This window comes from Papio anubis, chromosome 8 (genome assembly GCF_008728515.1).
Source record: "Papio anubis isolate 15944 chromosome 8, Panubis1.0, whole genome shotgun sequence".
In the NCBI taxonomy this organism is placed as follows: Eukaryota; Metazoa; Chordata; class Mammalia; order Primates; family Cercopithecidae; genus Papio; species Papio anubis.
In genome coordinates, this window is record NC_044983.1 from 115,565,438 (window position 1) to 115,584,277 (window position 18,840).

At 35.1% G+C, this 18,840-nt stretch overlaps 1 protein-coding gene across 4 annotated transcripts in view; it reads left to right on the forward strand.

The window, feature by feature from the left end:
- COL14A1 (collagen type XIV alpha 1 chain) overlaps positions 1-18,840 on the forward strand; it is a 281,368-nt gene that overhangs the window by 179,153 nt on the left and 83,375 nt on the right. For all 4 annotated transcript variants that reach the window (XM_031650141.1, XM_031650143.1, XM_031650140.1 and 1 more), the window contains exons 27-34: positions 2,196-2,319; positions 2,519-2,662; positions 4,019-4,183; positions 4,753-4,791; positions 4,973-5,111; positions 7,409-7,551; positions 9,105-9,214; positions 12,510-12,668. In XM_031650141.1, coding sequence (XP_031506001.1) covers positions 2,196-2,319; positions 2,519-2,662; positions 4,019-4,183; positions 4,753-4,791; positions 4,973-5,111; positions 7,409-7,551; positions 9,105-9,214; positions 12,510-12,668 — 1,023 coding nt within the window. The remainder of the gene's footprint in view (positions 1-2,195; positions 2,320-2,518; positions 2,663-4,018; positions 4,184-4,752; positions 4,792-4,972; positions 5,112-7,408; positions 7,552-9,104; positions 9,215-12,509; positions 12,669-18,840) is intronic.

The window sequence follows — 18,840 nt, forward strand, 5'->3', positions numbered from 1 at the left end:
TTTAGTACAACCTCTGTGGAAAACAGTATGGAGATTTCTTAAAGAACTAAAAGTAGATTTACCTTTGGTTCCAGCAATCCCAGTAATGGCTATCTACCCAAAGGAAAAGAAGTCATTATGTCAAAAGATACCAGGAAACATATGTTTATTTTAGCACAATTCACAAATGCAAAGATATAGAACCAACTTCAGTGCCCGTCATCCAATTAGTAGGTAAAGAAAATGTAATATGTACACACACACACACACCCACACACACACACACACACACACACCATGGAATACTACTCAGTCATAAAAAAAGAACAAAGTAATGTACTTTGCAGCAGCTTGCATGGAGGCCATTATTCTAAGTGAAGTAATTCAGGAATGGAAAATCAAACACCATATGTTCTCACTTTTAAGCGAGAGCTAAGCTATAGCTACACAAAGGAACACAGGGTGGTATGATGGACTTAGAGACTCAGAGTGGGGAGGGTGGAAGGTGAGTGAAGGATAAAAAACTACATACTGGATAGAATGTACACTACTTGGGTGATGGGTGCACTAAAATCTCAAACCTCACCACTATACAATTCAACCATGTAACCAAATACCCTTGTACCCCAAAAGTATTGAAAATAAAAATAGGTTCCCCACCCTGTGTCCAAGTGTTCTCATTGTTTGATTCCCACCTAGAATGAGAACATGTGGTGTTTGGTTTTCTGTCCTTGCGATAGTTTGCTCAGAATGATGATTTCCAGCTTCATCCATGTCCCTACAAAGGACATGAACTCATCCTTTTTTATGGCTGTGTGGTGGGAGTAAAGGGGAGGGATAGCATTAGGAGATATACCTAATGTAAATGACAAGTTAATGGGTGTGGCACACCAACATGGCACATGTATACATATGTAACAAACCTGCACATTGTGCACGTGTACCCTAGAACTTAAGTATAATAAAAAAAATAAAAATAGGTTATTAAAAAAGAGGAGAATAGATAACATGCTGAGGCACGTCAGAAAGAAGGAAATTTCCTTTGAATTGGAGGAGACTTTATAAAAATGGTGACATGTCCAGTAGACTGATAAACTGGTAGCAGCTTAAGGCTCACTTAAACAAAGAAAGCACTCTAAAGATGCTATCTTTACTTCTTACATCATGATTCTGAAAAACAAATTAAAAACAATTAATTAAAAATGGTCCAAAAGTTCCACAGGAATAAAAGCAAGTTGTAAGAACTGAAGCCAGAAAGTTTTGTATTGTAGTGGTTAAGAACATACATTTTGATATAAAATAGACCTAACTTCAATTGTTGACTCTGCCAGTGACCACTCTTGTGATGTGCAAGTAACTGGTCTTTTGCAGCTCAGTTTCCTCAAGTGTAGAGTGAGTAGAATAGTAGTAATTACTTCATAGGTTTGCTTCATAAGGAAATCTTTGTAAAGAGTCTAACTCTGATTCTCGGACATTTGTCAAGTTAGAGAGCTTAGGCTGCCATTTTTAAACTGTCAAATGAGGTGGCAAAAATCCTACATGCTTGAAAAGATTTTTTGAAAACTACTTCCTGAAAGTACTTAGAGACACATGCACTCCTGTGTTCATTGCAGCGCTATTCACAATAACAAACATGGAATGCCCATCAGTGGTGGACTGGATAAAGAAAATGTGGTGAACATACAGCAAGAAATACTATGCAGCCATAAAAAAAGAACAAAATCATGTTCTTTGCAGCAAGACAGGTGCTGCTGGAAGCCATTATCTTGTGCAAATTAACAGAGAAACGGGAAACCAAATACTGCATGCTCTCACTTATAAGTGGGAGATAAACATTGAGTACACGTGGACATAAAGATGGGAACAATAGACACTAGGGGCTACTAGTAGGGGGAAAAAAGAAGGTGGCTGAAGGTTGAAAAACTACCTATTGAGTACTATGCTCACTACCTGGGGGACAGATTCATTTGTATACCACATCTCACTGACATGCCATTTACCCATGTAACAAACCTGCACAATGTACCCTCTGAATCTAAAATAAAATTTTTTAAAAAGAAAAGACGTATTTAATTTGTCTTCAAATTTGGCATGTAACTTGTATGAAAGAAATTTTAATCCAAGGAGATTTTGTAATGAGATAATGAAGAAATTAAAACTACTGACCCAGTGGAAGTCTACATATGTGTAAAAATGAATACACCTTCTCTCTCCAGGTTGCAATGGTTCAATTCACTGATGACCCCAGAACAGAATTTAAACTAAATGCTTACAAAACCAAAGAGACTCTTCTTGATGCAATTAAACACATTTCATACAAAGGAGGAAATACAAAAACAGGTATGACCAAAAGAAGCCCAGCTAAGGCTCAAAGTAATTCATTATTAGTAACTACTGAAGTGACCTTTTGTTTTAAGGCATAGTAATTTTTAAAAAGATTTTCTTTCCTTAATTTAAGAACTTTGTTCCCACCCTTTCCTCCCCAGAAAAACAAAAATGGGAGAGAGTGAGATCAAACTGTTGCCTTTCTTTGTTTCAGGAAAAGCAATTAAGTATGTTCGAGATTCCTTGTTCACAGCAGAGTCAGGTACAAGAAGGGGCATCCCAAAGGTTATTGTGGTTATAACTGATGGAAGATCACAAGATGATGTGAACAAAATCTCCAGGGAGATGCAATTAGATGGTAAGATACATAAACAATAGTGGCTACCAAATGTAATGTTAGAATTGTTATTTTCTAAATACAAATATATAGGCTATATCAGCATTACTTAAATGTTTTAAAATATTTCTTCGTATGAACTAGACAGTGTAATTTTTAAAATACTTTCTGGTATACAAATGTGTAAGTGTACTGTTTTGTTAGAGAAAATAGGTTATTTTCTCTAACTCTTTCGTTACATCCAGGATGCCCTTTATAAGGAACTCTAGCAACTGAGTACTGTAAGAAAAGGACAAAGGAAAGAACCTTATTACAGAAACAACTCAGCCTCTTAATCATACCCAAATGCCTATCAATGATAGACTAGATAAAGAAAATGTGGCACATATAAACCATGGAATACTCTGCAGCCATGATAAAGAATGAGTTCATGTCCTTTGTAGGGACATGGATGAAGCTGGAAACCATCATCCTCAGAAAACTAAAACAGGAACAGAAAACCAAACACCATGTGTTCTCACTTATAAGTGGGAGTTGAACAATGAGAACACATGGACACAGGGAGGGGAACATCACACACCGGGGCCTATCGGGGGTTGGGGGCAAGGGAGGGAGAGCATTAGGACAAATACCTAATGCATGCAGGGCTTAAAACCTAGATGACAGGTTGATAGGTGCAGTAAACCACCATGGCACATGTACACCTATGTAACAAACCTGCACGTTCTGCACATGTATCCCAGAATTTAAAGTAAATTTTTTTACAAAAAGAAAATATATTGATTGAATATATATATGTGTGTGTGTGTGTGTGTGTGTGTGTGTACAGGGAAGGAACCTTATTACAGAAATTCCTCAGCCTCTTATTCTGTAAAATGGAGATTCTCACAGGACCGCTGTGAAGATTACATTACATAAGTTATGGCAAATAGTAGTTCTGTTTACTTGCCAAGCATTGAATGGTGACCCACCTTAGGTTGCTAGGCCTATCAATGTCTCAGTTTCTACTTCTGTAAAAAAAACTGAGATAAGCTCAGTGTCTCTGTTTCAAGTATATTTCATACCATAAATGTTAAAGTAACTTTTAAAAATATGCAACCATAGAGATATTACTCAAATGCAAACTATTTCATCTCAAGCACACATTGGGGCCTTAGTCTTCTTGGGTTCCTTTAAAATGGAAAATCTCTTTAGGGGATGATGGAATCATTATCACATAATGAGATATATACATGCAGAACTGTAAAGAATGGATTATCCACCCCCATGGGACTTCCTAAATAAACATATTTTAAACAGTTGGACGTGTCTTATATTACATTATTTGTGTTTTGTACAATTTAAAGTAATCAGAAATCTGTTCTCTGTCTGCCACAGGCTATAGCATTTTTGCAATTGGTGTGGCCGACGCAGATTACTCGGAGTTGGTTAGCATTGGCAGTAAGCCCAGCGCACGCCATGTCTTCTTTGTGGATGACTTTGACGCCTTTAAGAAAATCGAAGATGAGTTAATTACTTTTGTCTGCGAAACTGCATCAGCAAGTTAGTTCTTTGGAATTTGTACTTACTCATGTTGCTCAGCGGCTGAAATATTTGATACTGGTTAAATAATGAGTCCCATCTTGATCTGAGAAAAGCATATTGACTTCCAGTGCTGCTTGTTATATAGACATTAAGTTTTATGGCCTTGAGCATATGGAAGTAAACCTCCCCTCCTCTGTTTAGAGTTTAGATTGATAAAAACCTTCCCTAATCAGATGAGAGTCTATGTTTAAAAGCAACTGTGCTTAAACAGATTCAGTAAATAATTTTCAATGTATTAAGAGTGTATGTATTAAGATGTAAAATGTATTAAGAATTCTCATCTGGGCAACACATTATTTTAATGAACCCAGGAGGGAAGGAAGCTGTGACCCTTTAGTTGTAATAAGGAACCTTAGCGCATTTCAATCTTTACGAAACCACAGAAATCCATAGTCACATCTGATTTGGATTCTCTCCACAATCAGCTTCTGGAAAGATTATATTAGTTTCCTGTTCTCAGGACTGGGAAAGAGTATGTTTGTGAAATATCCGAATTAGAGTTTTATTTTGTTTGTTTGGTTTTCCAGCCTGTCCAATGGTACACAAGGATGGCATTGATCTTGCAGGTATGCATTATCACAATCTTTTCAAACACAAATATATTATATGCCTCTCATTTGGAGATGGGGTGATGGGATTTCTGTTTTTGTTTTTAAATCCTTAATAGAAAAATATTAAAATTTAAAATTCTAAAGTGCCATATTCCCTATGTTTATTCTTTTTTTACATTTTTTTTTTTTTTTTTAGGATTTAAAATGATGGAAATGTTTGGTTTGGTTGAAAAAGATTTTTCATCAGTGGAAGGGGTTTCTATGGAGCCTGGTACTTTCAATGTGTTTCCATGTTACCAACTCCATAAAGATGCCCTGGTTTCCCAGCCAACCAGGTATGTTTCCATTGCAATATTTTAAAGTCGATCATATGTTTATTAAATCTCACTGTGAAAATGATGTCAACTTGAAATATGGTGTAATAGTACCTGCTAGGATTTTCTACGATGTTTAGAGTAGATGATATTTACCTTTCTTTGTTTAAAAACACCAGACTCACACATAATGCGGATTGAACTTTAACATCTGCTGATCTGTGACAACGTATAAAAATGATTGCTGAGTGCTGTGGCTCATTCCTGTAATCCTAACACTTTGGGAAGCCAAGGTGGGAGGATCACTTGAGGCCAAAAGTTTGAGAGCAGCCTGGGCAACAAAATGAGAGTCTCTACAAAAAAATAAAAATAAAAAAAATTAGCTGGGCATTGTGGTGTGCACCTGTAGTCCCAGCTACTCTGGAGACTGAGGTGGGAGGATTGCTTGAGCCCAGGAGGTTGAAGCTACAGTGTGCCATGATCACGCCACTGCACCTCAGCCTTGGTGAAAGAGCAAGACGCTGTCTTAAAAAAAAAAAAAAAAAAAAAGTTGATACTTATGAGCACTACTGCCAGCCATCTTTCTAAATGCTTATGTACACCAACTCACTCAAACCTCCAAACACCTCTATGAAAGTAGATTTCATTATTACCTAAATTTTACAGATAATGAATCAGAAACACAAAGAAGCTAAATGGCTTGAGTGAGCTCGCATAGTTAAATGGCAATGTTGAAATTTATATCCGGCAATCAAGCTCCAGTGCCCAGACCCTGAATCATTTCATGATAGTGCTATATGGTTCAAATGGTTTCTATCTTTGAGACAGTCACAACAGCAACTCTAGAAAGTTGAAGAGTAGTAGTCAGGTTTATGTAAAAATCGTATTACTTAGCTACTTTATAGACACATTTGCTTTATTCTTGTTTTTATCTCTGGATCCCCAGCAAATTATATGGTGTCTGTCCACATTGAGGGTGGATCTCCGCCACCTAGTTCACTCAGACTCGCACGCTAATCTCCTCTGAAAACACCCTCACAGATATACTCCAAAATAATACTTTACCAGGTTTCTAGATATTCCTTAATCCAGTCAAGTTGAAACCTAAAATTTACCATCACAGGACCTTTGTCAGTTTATTTGCTGATGCATCTTAAATGTCTGTTACAATGTCTGACATATAGTTGGCATTCAAAAAATACTTATTGAATGGACAAATGAATTAATGAATGTATAAATAAATGAATATTTATTTTTATCTATGCAAACTAAACTTTCATTTTTCAAGTGCATACTAAATTTGCACATTTATTTATTCAATTAATAACTATTATGGAGTTCCTACTACATGTAAAGGGCTGTATTTTTTTGCTTGGAGGAAGATTTAAAAAGTAAATGAGTAAAACTAACATTAGTTGTTAGAAAGAGAGACAAGGTGATATTTTAGGTTAGGCTCTTCAGGAAGCAGATTTTCCAGCAGAGATTAGTATGTGGGAAGTCGGTGAGCGTGTTCCCTCATGGAAGGGAACAGCAGGACGCAGGATAGGCCAAGAGGGAGAAGTCAAGCTGTGAAGAATCTCAGTAAAACCTCCACCCATCCAGAGGAGTTCTGAAAATGGTATGGCCTCTCAGAGCTGTCTCCCATTGGGTTCAGGGGTTCAGGTCCTCATACTTCCTCAATGACCAGTCATTGAAAAGAGGTTTCCTAATAAGGTGGCATGACCTTGGGAGAGGCATCCTTTTTCAGCCAAGAAAATTTCTGGAAGGGGATTGGTGTCTGAAATCTGTCTGCAGACAATACTCCCAGGACCAGGGGTAATGTACCCTTAATTTTTGAAGGTGGCTCTGGATAGTGCAACACAGTTGGGAATGTAATTGACTACAACATGTAGTAGAAAGTAATAATGTCATAAGTTATGTTTTACAAAAGGATAATAGATCAACATTGTTTATTGTATGAAAACCTTTGACACTACTAAAATGTTCAGTGAGAAGCGACTGATTAGGTAAGTGATAAAATAGCCAAACAGGAGAAGATTGTGCAGCCATGAAATATCATGCTCTTAAAAATATTTAAGGAAATGAAAAATGGCTAATGAATGGTGCTAAGAAAAGAAAGGGACAAACTGATATAAATTGGACAAATGCACACATTCTTTACTAAATTAGATCACTACAACAGTGATCTAGTTGGTGTCAATGGTGGTCTTTTCTGTTTTTCCAAATCTTGTGGAATGAAAATGTATTTGCTTTATAATCAAAGGAGTAACTTTTTTGAGGAAGGATACAATGAGACATGATTTTCTTTCTATGTTCAGGTACATGCATCCGGAAGGATTGCCCTCCGACTACACAATCAGTTTTCTATTCCGGATTCTTCCTGACACTCCACAGGAGCCATTTGCTCTTTGGGAGATTTTAAATAAAAATTCTGACCCATTGGTTGGGGTTATTTTAGACAGTAAGTATATTTATTGAGATCACATTCGCACATAAATGTATGAGTAATGTATGTGGCACGCCATTTCGCCTGTTTGTGTATATTACAGAGTAACTCGCTAATCTTATGTGATGTGTAAATACTAAACAATGAATTATATAGCAGTTGATTTATCCATTTATTTTCTCATTCTTTCAACAAATATTTCTTGAATTCCTATTTTGTGCCAACACTAGACCTGGCATGCACTTGTGAGGAAAGAGAAGAGAGAAAAGCAATTTTTACTGGGAGAGGAAAAACTACAGAAAGAGCAAGGTCCTTAGAGGGTCAATGGGAAGGGTGGGATCACAGTTCATTTTTTGGACATAGATATGATAAATGTGAGATGCATATTTGATATCCCAGAGTGGATGTCAGATTGACAGCAGCATATTTAGAAACAATTCTGGGATGGAGATATACATTTGAAAGTTGTGTGTCTTTGCTATATAAGCCATGAGACTGGGTGGGATCATCTAGAAAATGAGTCTAGAAAGAGCAGAGAATAGGTCTGGAGGCTGGGAAATGCCAATATTTGGAGGTTGGAAAGTTGAGGAAGAACCAATGAAGGAAGCTTCTTAACCTCGTGCTCTTGGATGTTGTACATGATGATCACTTAAGCAGATCAAGTTTTTGGTTAATATCACTGAGTTTTCTATATCTAGTTTTAGTTTAGGATTCCAGTGAACCTAGGAACCAAAATTTGGAGACTATTACTAGGTGCTAGGTCAAACATTCAGATAAGGAAAGTATTAAGCTTATTTCTGACTAGTATTTGTAAAAGGATTTTTCAGTACATGGAAACTAATCAACAACTAATTATGATACTGTGGAAGCATTTTACATTGATATTAAAACTAAGGAAAACCTGTAGATTGAAAGGACATATGTTACTAACTCCATATATACCCGGGACTTGAAAATGAAGAATTTTCTCAAAATGATTAAGACTAGCTTGCTCCCTTTTGAAAACAGAGGAATTAGTTTGTAGCATAGGAATGAATTAGAAAAATATTCCTATCTTTTAAATAATAAAATATTCCTTGTAATAGGAAGAATTTAAGATTAGGAAATTTTTTGCTTGTTTGTTCATAATAACTGAAATATCTTGGGTGGCATAATTTGCACATCCTAGGAAAGTTGGTTGCTGCAGTGGGTTAAAAAGACAAAGGGCCTGGTTTCTATTCTTTAAGATTTGATAAACTTAAAGCAGCTGTGTCTGCCTCTACTCCCAGCCCCTTGGACAATTTCTCCCAAGAGAGTGATGGGGATGAGAGTCTGGGCAAGGAAGTACAGAGGAAGGGTATGTGTGGAAGTCTTTGCCTCACTGTCATCACCACGTGGCTAAATCTGTTCATGTAACCAACTAAGAGTCTGCAGCAATCTGGGGACTGTAGATCACTTCCTTACCCATTACATCATTCTAAATACAGTTTCAAAACAATAGATGCATTATTTTGTTTGGTGTTGAATTTTAGAAAAAAAATTCACTTACTTTATTTATTTCTAAAGTATTTTTATTTTTCTTTAAATAGATGGTGGGAAAACTCTAACATATTTCAACTATGACCAGAGTGGGGATTTTCAGACTGTTACTTTCGAAGGACCTGAAATTAGGAAAATTTTTTATGGAAGCTTTCACAAGGTCAGTAATGCTGTGTATGCATATATTCTTTATTCTGTTTGCTATTGAACAAAGCCATTTAAGAAAAATTCCATAGGGCTTTGGATCTTAAATTTCAACTGGAGTGAGAATTAACCTTTGTGATTGTTAACAATGCCCAGAGATTGGGATTTGGTAGATCTGAGAGAGGACCCTGAAATGTGCATTTTTTTTTTTGTCAGGCACTCCAGAAAATAAGGGGTCCACTTTCCTCTTTGAGGAAAATTGTAGTTAAGGATACGGTGTTACCAAGTGGACAGTTGCTCATTTGCTACATTAGGTGCGATGTAGAAAAGATTGCTGGTCTAGCTGGTACAACTAGCTATCTACCAGTGCAGATGAAAGCACAATCCGCCGAATCATCTTAAAATGTGCAGACAGAGACAACTGATTGCACTGATACTTTTACATATATACAAATACAACCCATCACTGTCATCATAACAGGTACCCTGTGAAAAAATTTTATAAAACCTAAGTTTACTTGTCATTATTTTAATAACTCATCACTTGTGGTAGAACTATGTTCCTTAACATTTGCTTCTCAGAAACACTTATCTGTGGTGATCACTGGGGTGGACAGTTACCAACATCTACTGCTTCCTTTGTATTTGAATAAACCTGCTGACCTATGGTGTTAAGCAGTGCAGCACCTACACTGCAGGATGAGCAGAGCATTTGCTAGGTGGTGTAGAAAAATACTTTGCTTCCTAACCAGGCCCTTACTGCCCTTTTAAAGTGAGAGAAGGGATGCTGCAAAGCAATTTTCTTGGCTCTTGTCTCATGGCCTAGAATGCGGTCAAATCAATCTAATTTATGCAACTTTGCTACTTTCTGTGGTTTTGAATATCGTAATTGCATACCACATAATTGCGTAAGAACAGTTGCTAAACACACACACACACACACACACACACACACACTTACTTTTTTTCCTGTTTAGTAGGGCTGTACTACCAGAAGTAAAGGTATCTGAAAAGCACATGAGATACAGGTGGAGATTTATTAGTTCATGGCTCAAAGTGGTCTCATTAGCAGCTCTTAGGACTTAACATTGTTTAATCATCAAATTCCTCTTGGCATGTTTATTTTCTTGGTTATGGACAGTGTATTGCAAAATAGTAAAAAAAAAAATTGTATGAGAGATGAAAAGCATTTGAGATTTCATGAGTGTTAAAAGAAACATCGTCATTTTAGCCCACGTTTTAGGCATGAACTTGTAATTCTCATTCCAAAGAATCCTTTGTAAGTCTTAGGTGAAGGTTAAGCTTTATTTCCTTACCAGAAGAAGTCAAGAAGTGAGGTTCATTAAAAATTGATTTAAAATTTATAAAGCTTTAAATTTTTTAAAGTTATATGAAGGACGACTTCCCTCTAAGTGTTAATAAAGCCAAAAAGTCAAACGAGGAAAAAAATTCATAAAAAGGCTTCTCATGTGACAAAATACTTTAAAATAGACCTATTAATAGAATATGTCAATGCAAATTCAATTTGTAGAAATCAAATTCTATTTGTTCATAGACTTATAAATGAATAAATACTTTACCTTAATTTCTCATTGATTTTCAGTTAGTTTTATTTTTTACAGTTTGATCATGAAGTGTGGGCCCAAGGTCTCTTTCAAAAAGCTTTAATTATATACATGAGCACTTAAGTGCAACCAAAGAAGCAAAATATCTGAAAAATTTTCATTATCTCCTTTTGTTAAAAAAAAAAAAAATAGAACTTAAGCATGTGAATAAGTCCCCAAAAGTTAACGATTCTTAAGGCAGGGGTACTAGAAGCTAGGTTTTCTAGCTGTAATCTATAATAATGGAAAGTGTTCTACGGCTCAAAAACACATGCTAGTTGAATTATACTCTAGTAAATGATCGTAACAGAGATGTTAATAAGAAGCAAGGAATGTGGTGGTGTTTATTCCATCCGTGATTCTATACTTGGGCAATAGTTAATTCCTTTTTGAAGGAGAAGGATTCTCAAGAGTCCCAATGTTGACTTACATTATTTGTATCATGATCTAATTTAAAGGAAACATGCAATAAAAATTGGTGTAAGTCCATGTGCTTTCAATATACAACAATGAAACAAAAATGAAGTTGAACAAAACCAGTAAAATTAAAAGTAATACTATCTTAATATGAAAGAGGACATTATTTCATTGACATTCAACCTCTGCTTACAATGTGAATACACTGCTAGCTACTATAACTCCCATAACCTTGATTGTATTGCCCAAAATGCTTTTTCTTCGAACTACCATGATACCTTACCTTAAACAGATTTGTAACTTCTTTTGGCTTTTACTTAGGGTGAAACCATTATTTGCCTATTAATTTCACCGCATAACCTTGATTGTATTGCCCAAGATAGTTTTTCTTTGAACTATCATTATACCTTACCTTAAACAGATTTATAACTTATTTCGGCTTTTACTTAGGGTGAAATCATTATTTACCTATTAATTTCACTCTTTTAGCTCATCAGTCTGCCAAAAACAAGTACTATAGTACTCATGAGGCTAACGCCATCATAAGTTACAATGCATATATAAGCACTGAAATTTTATGGCAGAACTTGGACATAGTATAGTTATCTAGTCCATCTAGAATATACCTAACTTTGACTATCACCTAAATAAGACAGACTTTTACAAGTCCTTACAAAGAATGTGTCAACTCCTGAAAATATGATCATGGACCTCCAGATTCTTGAGATTCTAGTTTGTGAAAATTGCACCATACGCTAAGCTAAGCAGCTTTATTTTATTTGAACCTGAGTTCACCAGAAAGCATTCCTCCTTCCCCCTCAGATTCTAGATCCCCTTTCCTCATCCTAAATTAAACAAATATTTTCAAAGTGTGATTTGCCAACCACTCGTGGTACCTTGGATGATTGTTGATGATATATCAACAAGAATTTTTAATTTTAATATTTTTGTGTTTATGTTAATTTGCATTCAGAAAAGGCATAGCTAGTACAGCAGTCCTGTGATTTCAAAGATGCAATTGCTCTCGAGTGAGGCCAGACTTTAAAAAGTGAATCCTTTCAAAGCCACTTTAAAAAGAAGTGTTAATTAGATAAAAATAGAGATGGTACTTGAATGTGGGAAAATCATGGAGATGATAAAAGTGGAAATTTTCTCTTCTAGCAAAATACATGGTAACAGAATTCCTTCTCTTCTCTTTCTTACTTTGTAATGAAGAATCATACAATTATACAAATTTGGTTGATATTTCCTTCTCTTTCTTACCTCCTAAAACATCTTACTTTTACCTAGCTACACATTGTTGTCAGTGACACTTTGGTCAAATTGGTTATTGACTGCAAGCAAGTGGGTGAGAAGGCAATAAATGCATCAGCTAATATCACATCAGATGGTGTAGAAGTACTAGGGAAAATGGTTCGATCAAGAGGACCAAATGGAAACTCTGCACCGGTAAGTGAATAAACCCATGAAGCTGTGTTACTGTTAAGTGAGAGAAATTCTTTTAAAGTACATTAGCTATTTTCCAGGGGAAAGGTTTAACAAAAAGGTGAATGGATAAATGGATGGATGGATGGATGGATGGATAAATAGATAATGGCCTCTTTAAAAGAATTAAGACATGTACATTCAAAGCTTGTGGTAGTATGCTTCCGCTGTATTATATGGAGTATACATTAGGATTTAGGCTAGTTTATTTTCTAAATGCATTTTAAAATTTAAATGGTAAAATATTCATCACATGGTTTGGGGCATAAATGGTTTTTAGAAAAGAATTACAGCTGTAAATGAACCTCATTTATATAAGCAAATACAAATCCACACAAAATTAGTGAATATTACACACAGGAAATTGACATAAGCCTCTTATTTGGGTTAGATTTGGGCATTTTAAAACTAGGTTTTTGCTATCAATAATGTAAAGTTTACCCTTTAATTATTAGTGATTAAGTACCATACTATTCTAAGATAATATAATTTTTTACCATTCAACATGGAATTTAAATCTGGGAGACTTCCAATTGGCAAAGAAATCACATTCCCATCACTCATTACCCACAAGAAAAGAATAGTGCACACAGTTTTTTGTGTTAGCACTGTTCATTCACAGCTAATTAGCAGCATTGTCTAATTTGAGTCATTCTATAATTAGTGAGGCATTTTATTCTTGTAAACAATCTCAACTATTCTAATCTATACTTCTCTTATGTAATAGAACAATCAAGATAATTATAGATTACTATTGTCTCCCACTTTCATAGATCTGTAGAATTAGCCAGTTATACAAGAGCTGGTAGTTCTCAAAGACTTTGAAAGCTGAAGATCACCTTGTAAAAATGAAATCCTATACTATGTCAAGTAAATAAAACAGGCCCATGGTTCTAATTCCACTGCCATTCACTTAGTACACAGGAAATAGTCCGAGTTGAGAGAGTGATTTACTTTGGAGCACTTTGCTATTTTGCAGCATTTATCTTTGTGGTAACAGTAGAAGTGAATGGTAGCAATGTGTCCCCTTATGTATAGGGGTACATTGATACTTTCAGACCTTGATAGGTAGATGATGCTAAGTAGTTTAACACCTACAGTTGAAGGATCTTTAAAAGTTCTTTCGTTTCTACTTTGCTTTGGAGAATTACGGATTAGATGTTTGGAAAGAGAATGTAAAAGCTTTGGAAGGCTCTCTTGTTCTCAGTTACAGTAAGAGACTTTTGGGAATGTTTACATGATTTTGAAAAGTTGTCTCCTCCTAATGTGTGGCATTTCATGATAATTAAAACACACACCATCTTCTGCTTAATGGAAGATACTCCTGTGATAGTACAGAAAGGAATTTATAAAAACACAGAATTATCAAACTAAGAATATCTTGTATGGATAAATGGATATATAGATGGATACTTAGATGATGAATGAATAGACTCTAATTTAAGAAAGAGAAACCAGGCCTCGCGCGGTACCTCACGCCTGTAATTTCAGCACTTTGGGAGGCCGAGGTGGGTGGATCACGAGGTCAGGAGATCGAGACCATCCTGCTAACATGGTAAAACCCCGTCTCTACTAAAAATACAAAAAAATAGCCAGGTGTGGTAGCACGTGCCTGTAGTCCCACCTACTCGGTAGGCTGAGGCAGGAGAATTGCTTGAACCCAGGAGGTGGAGGTTGCAATGAGACAAGATCACGCCACTGCACTCCAGCCTGGGCGACAGAGCAAGACTCAATCTCAAAAAAACAAAACAAACATCAACAACAACAACAACAAAACAAAGAGAAACCCTTCTAGGTATATGAGATTCTGGGTCCAGATCACATAATACTATTATTAATGTTTTCTTAATTTTAGAAATAACAAATGTAAAATTCCTGAAAGGTAGTAGGTGTTTGCTAAAGAGTAACTATTATTATTGAAGAAAGTCAAAAACACATTCTCCATCCTCCATCCCACCTTTTCTAGACTTCTAGCACTTGATTATTGATAGTCACATACCATTTTCTTTCTCTTTCATATATCTACATTTGACTCCTCTAACAGATTATAAATGCCTCAAAATAGAAACCATGTCATTGTCTTTGTTTAAAACCACCCTGCATCACATTATCTAATACTGATGAACAGAGTAAGTTCTCAAGAAACATTTGATAGAAATTAAATAGAACGTTGTCTGTTTCAAATTGTATTATATCTTTTCTAAAAATTTTGTTTTGCATATATTCCATGTGTGATGTTGACAATAGTCCAATAATATATATCGTACCCTTTCCTAATTATTTTATAATTATAATATATTTCACAATGATAGTTGTATAATTGTATTTTAAACTATACTGTATGTAATAATTATGCTGCAAATATATGACCAACTAAATATCAACTAATTTCTTTCTGAAAGTAAAAATGCCTGCAAGTTTCAAGCCTACTGATGATCAATCTTTACTTTTAGCAATGAGAGAAATGGAATTAAACAGAGCACTCTCTGTGGTTACTTCCAACTAGTAGTAGACAAAGGAGAATTATAAAAGTCAATAATTAAAGAGTTCTTTGTAAGGCTAGTAGGAAAAAAGTCATAGCATTTGTTGAATCTAAAAGTCTACAGAGGATTACTAACTAGATTTTCAGTCTGCCCACTTACTGAAGAATTTGATTATGTTGAAATGAATGTATTAGGTTAGATCTCAAGAATGTGATTGGAAACTCAGAGTTGCCTTTTGAGGGATATTACTTAATCATTTCAGTGCAAGGTAAGAGAAGTCTCAGTTTTCAATTTTAAATTTAGAAATCACAGACTGCCAATCTAACCTTGATATACATTTTTACTCTACTATCCAGCAAAAGGGAATGTGTGTTGTGCAAATTCTCGATTATTCTAGGAGTAATTATTATATGAGAGAGATTAGTAACTTATAGGTCTCCATTCCCTGCCAAATCCAACAATTATTCAATATATGCCAGATGGTGGAAGAGTCTAAAGATTTAGTCTTTAAAGAAAATATATTCTTTATAAACCATAATTGAGTGGAAGATAGATTAATGCATTTAAGGATACAGTAACTACTCAATAGAAATTACGTTCTTAATAAAATCAACTGGTGTTCAGCAGTGCGAGATTGTATAGGCAGTAACAGTCTCTACTGAGGCTAACCTAACAAGCAGGCTTAACTTAGCTGTCTAAATACATGTGGAATGAAACTTAACAACTGTGCTTCTCTTTTACAAACTTTTTCTCCTAAGAAGTTTCTCCTGCAGTTTCTGGTACCTAATGAAATGATTCTAGAAAAGTTTTGAGCTTCTGGCATATGATCATATTTCTTAGTGCCTTTCTTCTACCTTTGCAAATCTAATACTTAGGTAATTATCCAACTGGCATATGTTTAGCTCCCTGCTGTTCAAATAACAGAGACGTATGAGTTATGCCATGGAGTTGCCTGTCATTTTAGCCACTGAGTTACAGCTTTTATATATAAATCAATAGTAGACTAGGTGATGATTCTACAAACACTTGTTTGAAAACAAGTGTTGTTAAATTGCTAATAAGTATAGTATATTTTCACATGCATTATCTATTTTAAGCTTTTAAAATTATAATGATAGCTAATAGTTATTACATCTCTGCTAGGAGCTAGGCAGTGTGTACTTTCCTGGGATCATTTCGTTTAATCCTGTAATAATCCTTGAAAGAGATACTTATGTATTCTCTACTCTGTAGATAGAGAAACTGAGACTTAAAGAAGCTAGGGTCAGGTCCCCTTTCAAAAAGTTAGAGTAGTAAAATAAGAGACTGTATCCAACTTCCATAAGGTCATCTGCCTTTCATTCCAGTGCTTATTCCATTAGGACAGACTCTGATAATTAGAGAATAAAGGCAGAGAAGGGAGTTTGGTTTGTACCAGAGACTATATGTCCTATCTGTTCATTGACAGGTTCAAAGATTTACCATCATTTGAATTACAACCTTGACAGCAAAGTAATCAAAACTACCCCCAAGTGTGTCTATACCTGAGAATTCTAATTAATACCAACGAGTGCAATAGTTATGAATTTTTATTTTCTAATTTAATCAGTGCCTTCGTGGTTTCCCTTAAATTCAATAAATTGATTGAGAACAAGTTAAAAACAATCAGTTCAATAGTTGACAAGTGGTAAATGCACAATCTTAGTTTTGTGATGGCGTCAATAAAAGTTAGACATCAAATTACAAACAGAAAATGGTTTAGTTCCTCTGTACTCTTTCACCAGTATTCTTGTGCAGTGTAAAGCTCTCTAAATATTTATATAAATTCAGGCACAGCTTTACTTCAAATTATAAATTTATTTATAGTATGTTAGAAAAAAATTCAGAGAATAAAATTTGGCACTGAGTGGAAAATGGAGCCAGAGGTACATTTTAATTCCCATTCACAGATCAAAATGACTCAACTTATTTTCATGCTAACATTTAACCCCAAGTGACTTGCCTTTTGTGCTAAACCAGATAAAAAATGTCTAACAATGAAAAATGAACATTCGTAATTGGCTAAGTATTCCTGTGAGAGAGATTATGAAAAGTGAAAGTGGGAGGTTTTGTGTCTCTTCCTCTTTTTTTTTTTTTAGCAAAGATATATCTTTTATAATTTTCAGTTACAAAAAAGTTACAAAAGTAAAAGAGGGCTGCTTCTTGCATTAGTTCGCTAAAGTATTGTTTATTTTGAGCCATACTATCTTGCATTTTAAGGTACTCAAATATGAGATCTTTTGACATACCATCTTGTATTGTCTCCTGTATAATTTGCACAAATATGTATGTCATTGCTTTTGGAATAAAAGCCAGAGGCTTTTTTTCTCTTTCAGTCAATACCCTGAAATGTGCCTTGGAAAAAAAAGTCCCTAAATAAAGGCTGAGGAATCTCAACTATTACAAGTGCAAACAATTATGAATAAATTTGTTGTACTCACAAAAGCTGCTGACATCATTTAACTTGCAAAAGAATAGTCAGCCCACGTAACATTCCTGAAATTATAATATTGGCTTCATTCAGTACTTAGTAAGCATTCAACCCCTGGAATAAATAAATTGAGCTCCTAAGAGTCCCAATAACTTCATAAGGCAGAAGTCTAGCCAAAGGTTTGTAGACATTAGACTGTTATAGGTGGTTAGGTAGTAGATGTTTATTTGAAAAACTTCGAGAAATCCTGATATATACTGAGGCTTGTGAAAGGCCTTTGCTTTAAGTAAGTCTTTCCATTCGTGAAAATGTTTTTGCTCTGAGGGCTCTACTCAGAAATGGAAAATTTCTTAATGGATAAATGATTTGCAGACTTAGCTGAATCTATGCAATGCTGTCATAATGGGATCCATTTAATAAATGTCCCCAGACAAAATGGCATTGTAAGATTACATTGGGCTATCTGCATTTTAAAAGTTAGATCAAAGATCAGTTTACTGGGAAAATAAACCACAAGAAAATGGGGCATGCCATTTAAATCTCAAACACAACTAAGCCTTCAACATGTGGTTACATTATTTAAACTTTTTCTTCCCCGGTTCTATTCCACAGAATGGACTTTGTTATGATCATACCCCATAGCGGCAATCTGAAGATTTAATGATATGTGCAAAGTGCTTAGGATAGTGCCGGGCACATAGTAACATTCATTTCTCCAAATGTTTGTTGCTATTGTTGTTGTTATTTGCTAAGACTTTTCTGAATCAAAACATTTCATAGATATTATTATTGTGGAAACAAACTACTATTATATTTCTGTCCTCAATACTGTCACCATCATTTTGATTCTACTTTTTTGGCCTTTGTATTATATGTACACCTTCTCTTTAAATCAATTTTGAGAAAGCTAATATTTATTATTTATAGCAGCTATGTTCCAGGCACAGTTCTAAATATTTCCTCTATACTAATTCATTTAATCCTCACAAACACATGAATAGCTACTATTATTATGCTCACTTTACAGATGAGAAAACTGAGCCTCCAAGACATTAAATAATTTGTTCAAAGTGACTCAGTCTGTCAGTGGAGGAATCAGAGATGACGCTCAGGCAGTCTAGCTCCATACTCGCAGAATCCCTATGATCTTTGAAATATTTGTTGTTATTGTTGTAATTGTTTATGAAAATAAGCTATAATGTCT